A 5753-nucleotide genomic window follows, 5' to 3' on the forward strand; every position below is an offset into this window, starting at 1 on the left:
ATGATATGAATAAGTCTTACTCCACATCCTTTATATGCATTATTATTAATTATTGAAATGCTAAGAGCACAATATATGTAATTTGTACATTTTTTGGGCCACATGTACTTGAAGATTGAATAACATAAAATCTTCACATTCCAAACATTACCTTGATCTGAGCCTCAACTCATCATTTTATGTAGGTGTGTAATACATGTTTTTGCTTTAATGGATACAAGCTTCACATCCAAGTAACAGTAGATATTAGGAGTGTGCTCATGTTTGGAATATAAGCCACATGAGAAAATGGTGTAAAAATAATCAGAATACATCAATTTACTTATAGCTTCAATGTAGGGTATACATAATAGAAGTATAAAACCTTAGAGGAGGAGATTGGCAAACAGCGTTGCATGGTTCATGATCTAAGACACAACTCACAGATTTAAAACTAAATGAAATTTTAAGGTTTTGTAACAACTAATGGTACAAAAACTAAATGAAAAGAGATATTTTAATCTTTATTCAAAATTGAGCGATGCTATAGCAAAAGTTAGTAGTCCTATTAATAATGTTAGAACTCTGAACGAAACAAATAAGTAAAAGAAACAAATAAGTAAAAGGAAGTTACAAATGTTACATTAGCTTTTATTGATTACAATTATCTTTGGGATGTTTTCGGTTTAATGGACATGACGTGAACGGAAGTGCGACAGCTCATGTTTTCATTTCATTTTGCAGTAATTCATGGGGAGAGGGGTCTCTCCATTTCTTTTCTCTTCATTTCTCTTCACTTCTCCCATCCCTACCATTTATTAATTTTGTCATTTAAAAAAATTATTTAATAAAATAATTTGAATGACGGGGATGGGGGAAGTGGAGGGAAATGGAAGGGAAAAAATGGAGAGACCCCTCTCCCGTAACTCATGCTTCCATTTCATCTAGCCTTCTTTATCACAATAAATCTTGAAGTCCAAGAGGAAAAATCAGTGAGATCACGTTGGGACATCAAATCTTTCTCTCAATAAGTGGATGAAAGCCGCTTCGATAAAATAATAATAATAATAATAATAATAATAATAAATGGCGGAAGTCCAAAACTTCTTTCAACATCTAATAATGGAGTTCACTGACAACAAAAACGAAAGCACATCAACAAAGGATGCAATTACTTCAATATCAGCAGCGTCCTCATGTATTATCAATAAAGCAGGTCAAATTGGAAGCTGAACGAGTCCGATTCATGAAACAAAGTACTTTGCGAAACTGCTCATGGAGGTTAGTACTCATCATGACAAATAGAAACACATGATTGAGAAAAACATGCAACGAAAACATATTGCAATTACATCAATATCAACAGTGGTTCATTAGACTTTTGCTCTTCCCTTTTCACCATTCAGTCTTGCATAGAGCACGTATTATAATACTTAAGGAGAGAAAATACATAATTAATTAATGTGCGTTTGATTCAAAATAATGCATATAGACTAAATCATTGAATATGAATGTTATTCATTACAAAATTTACAATTTGCCAAAAGGGAGAAGAAAAGGTCTAGAATATCAGCATTTGAATTGCCACATTGGTAAAAAAAGGAATCCTTCCTAACAACCTTGATTAAAAAAACATGATGGTTTGGATGAATGATCACGATCTTCACGGTCCTCCTCTCAATATTTATTATTTAATTTAAGGTCAGGAGCTCTCGGTCTACAAAACTCACATTAATTAATTGACCATTTCGGGTTCAGGAAAGTAGCTACTTTTTTCTTTAAAAAATAATAATAAGGGAGCTCCTATGACACCATGGGACTATTTCAACTCAATATGTCTTCAAAGAAGCCAATGCCTGTAGAGCGGCAAACTCATCACATTTATGATAATGATGTTGAATTCGAGATAATTGATTTATTTTTTCTTGGTTAATTAGAAATCTGTTGTGATTGATCTTATGTTAATCATGACCAAGTCTCTTAACCTCTTCCCTTAACATCTTGACCTTGTATTAGAAAGAAGGAAAGAAAGAGCTGTATTTTCTCTTGATCTTCATCTCATGCCCATGAATTGGAAAAGGATAGGAAATGTTTTGATACTGAATTATAAAATCAAGAAAAATGGTACAGATCTTACCAAATTTATTACATAACGAAAGTAATAATAACGACATATTAGACTCGTTTGGCACAAAATGAAGATAGGAAAATCAATGGGCATGGAAAGCTCTCCTTGCAAAAGTGAGGAGCTTTTTTTTTAGTATAACAAAATTACTATGTTATCCACCAAGTATAGTCCCCACATTTTTCCTTTCTTTAAAGATAGATTCTTAGGACCACACACGGAAAATGCCTTCTAGACATCTGCTACTCTGTGAGATAAAGAGATAACAAACAATGTTTCTTCACCTGGTCATCAACTCCAAATCGTTCTTTTTAAGGACAGCACGGTTAAATTATTAAGGTGTTCATGTTTTTTTTTTTTTTAAATAAGCTGAGGACATCACACATAGAAAATATTATTTTGAATGTTATGCGATGCTGCGTAATGAATATTGTTCACTTGTCATGATTTGAAGAGAGAAGCCCATGAAAGAGTCAGATGTAACTGGAGGGAGAACAGAATCAAGCGTGGAAAGTTGTAATAAATTCGAAGCCTTGGTTCAGAAGAGCGCTTGCTACCCACAGCTTCAGATTTTGCTGGTTAATTTCTGGCTCGCAACCTTTCACCTGTTTTTAACATATCAATCACTATATCCGTACACAAAAGTAAGATTCAGAACGCTGAAGATATCATTAAATAACAACGAAAGAAAAGCTTACATCTAATGTAAATGTTAGTAGAAATCTCTCAGAAACTGTGGCCAAGTTTGAATTCTGAACATTGAAGCCTGCTAGGGACTCGAGAGCCCTGTACAGGGAGGTAGCCACTCCTTCTCCTTTACTGCACATCAATTTCACATAAAACCCTCTTTCCTCCACTGGAAATATGTCCATCTATATAACAATATAACCAAATGTTACAACTTAAGTCTTAAGAGCCCAAATAACAGTATCTCATCAAGTTTTAATCAAGTAAACCTGCATGATCTTCTTGCAGATTGGATAGTTGATGTGGTTGTTTTGAACCTTCATGGGGATTTTAACTGATCTCTGATCATTTTCTGACGCTAGCATGGATGCTTCAAGCCCTTTAACCTCACCCTTCAGCTTCTTAGCTTTCTCTTGCAGCTCCTGCACATATGCTACAGCATCGCCCACGATGGAGGCCTTATCCATCTGCAAATATTTGTACCAGTTAACGCTTAATTAGCCTTTACCTTCACTGACATAAACTAGATTCTCTTTAGACATTTAACTTCACGTTCGTAAATTCTTAAATGTAAATAATGTCAGAAACAATAGTAGAAACTAAATGCTATGCACCCAAATGCCAAAATTAGCTTTGCAGAGTCTCAAGACGTGATAGAGAGAATTAGAAGCGTTGACTAGCAAAATAGTCGCATGGCATAGTAACAGAAGTTGGCCCTGAACATATAGCATTACCTTCGATGTTTCACGATTTACGTCCCAGCGTGAGGCCTTGTTTTAATTAAGGAACTATAAGTTGGCCCTGAACATATAGCATTACCTTTGATGTTTCACGATTCACGAGCCATCATGAGGCTTGTTTAAATTAAGGAACTATATATTTTATGACTTTGACTTGTTTAATCTTATTGCTTCTGACCCTTTTTGTAGTTTTTAGAATATTATAATTTTTCGTTCGCGAAAGATACATGCAAGAGATTCCAGAATCCTACCTTCCTTCAGTCGAGGAAAATTTTCAACTGGCTATTATTTGTCAAATTTCAAGAATTGAATGACCCATCATCGTATAAGAACAAGATTAGGACATGCATATGGCTGAAGCTAGGACCTTTAAGCACCAAACAGTACATTTTCCTTAGATCTACTTTGTAGCCGTGAAACGTACCTTAGTTATGTTGGGGACCAAAGAACGCAAAGCGTAAAGCTTCTCCTTCATTCTGCCCCTCCTCCTCCTTTCAGAGATAAGAGTCTTGGACCGATCAGTTTTGGGCTTCTGTTTGGCATTAGCACTGGTAGTTTCAGTGGTGGTGATTGTTGTTGCAGAAGAATCATTCTCTTCTTCTCCTCTTCCTCCCGTCACTTCTCCATCAAAACATGAGAAGGAACTAAGCGTAGAGCTGGGATCATAAACATTTACAGCAGCATGAGGCTCAAATGGGTTCTCAGGTAATGGAAGAAATTGGTTATCAGCTAAGCAGCCATTGATAACGTCAGAATCAAAGTTACAGAATGAGTGTTCATTCTCCCCACGGAGCACATTGATAAATTGATCGAAATTGGTGTTGTCGATGAAGTCATGAAGCTGGAAGTCGTTAATGTGCACCAGAGGGTCTCCATGAGCATCCATTTTGAGCATGGTGGGATAACGAGAGGTCTAATTCAGTTATATACAAGATTGAAATCATTAATATATTTAATTTTGGTGTGAACGGAATATAGCGTCCATCTCCTTCTTCATACCAGAGTTGTTAACTAGCTGAAGCCAGATTATTTTATTTCTGTTGGTTAACTAAGTGAAGAAGCATGTTTTCTTTCAAATTTATGTGCACAGACACCTGGCCACATCTAATATTCTAACATCTAGTTTTTCTATTAAGAAAAATACGAAAAAGATTCTTCATGTCTCATACAATCATTAATCTTATGTGCTCATAAATCTAGTCATGCCACATTTGGTATTTATTTAAACAGTTAAATTAGATGCGAACAACTTGAAGATTCGAAGACATAACGATGTTGACATCCAAGGATGTATAAAAAATATGAGTGTTATATACGGAAGTAGTGAGAATATTTTAATGAGGAACCCGACATCTGCGTCTCTGCATTTGAGAGGACCAAGAGGTATCTAGCCATTGCATAGCTAGTTATTCAAGGACTAAATAACGTTCATATGAATTGGTGGTCAGCACAGGAATTTCTTCCAGCGCATCTGGTGTAGAGAAGTAATGGAAGATTTGCATAATGTTAGTAACTGAAGCACCAAATCAAATATACAGAAAGAAGCAAGTGACGAAGAGACACAGGGGGAACATATTAGTTGGCCTGTACAAAAAATTAAAGGGGTCCCTTTCTGATGGATAGGACTTGAGGATAAAATAGTAATAACGACCCATGGATTGGAGTGTATATCAATATAGTATTGTGGTGTGAATGGAATCAAAGGGGGAACATAATGACGTTGGTGTTGATAAATTATAAAATTAGAGAGGATGAATCACCATGTTAGAATAATGGGGGAATATCCTTCAATCTAGGAGCTTCTTGCTCGAGATCGATGTGCAAGTAACAGGAGTGATAAGCATGACTATGAGCAACGTACTGTAGTGCATGCAGGAACCCTGTTTTGCGGTTGTGGGCTACTGCAGGCCTTCATTGACATTCAGAAAATGATGGAATCTCTGTATCATGTTTGACTTGGTCTCTTTTCTGCAGAGAATCAAGAACAAGATGAGAGCAAGGAAGGCTGGGGTTCAATGCAGATTAGAACTAGAGTTAAATATGCTGAATACAATCATTTTAAAACGAATGTGGGTGACACGTTATGGGGCGTGTGAGACGTTTCACAGGGCTTATGCTTCCACGTGCCGTCCTCCTTTTTCTGAATTACATACAACTCCTGCTTCACATCTGCCTCGTCTCTTCGCTCTACCTTTTATTTATTCTTAAGTAAGAGATTATGA

General features: G+C 36.0%; 1 protein-coding gene across 1 annotated transcript; it reads right to left on the minus strand.

Moving 5' to 3' along the window:
- Positions 1-1150: 1150 nt before the first annotated feature.
- LOC129316342 (transcription factor FER-LIKE IRON DEFICIENCY-INDUCED TRANSCRIPTION FACTOR-like) lies at positions 1151-4426 on the minus strand. The gene is made up of 4 exons (XM_054960710.1): positions 3956-4426; positions 3061-3258; positions 2803-2976; positions 1151-2709 (listed from the first exon to the last, which is right to left on the minus strand). Exons 1-4 carry the CDS (start codon positions 4424-4426, stop codon positions 2605-2607), a joined length of 948 nt encoding a protein of 315 aa, XP_054816685.1. The 3' UTR covers positions 1151-2604.
- Between the last annotated feature and the right edge of the window lie 1327 nt (positions 4427-5753).

This window comes from Prosopis cineraria, unplaced genomic scaffold (assembly GCF_029017545.1).
Source record: "Prosopis cineraria cultivar Desert tree isolate PC_DT_omini unplaced genomic scaffold, ASM2901754v1 PC7, whole genome shotgun sequence".
Classification (NCBI taxonomy): domain Eukaryota; kingdom Viridiplantae; phylum Streptophyta; class Magnoliopsida; order Fabales; family Fabaceae; genus Prosopis; species Prosopis cineraria.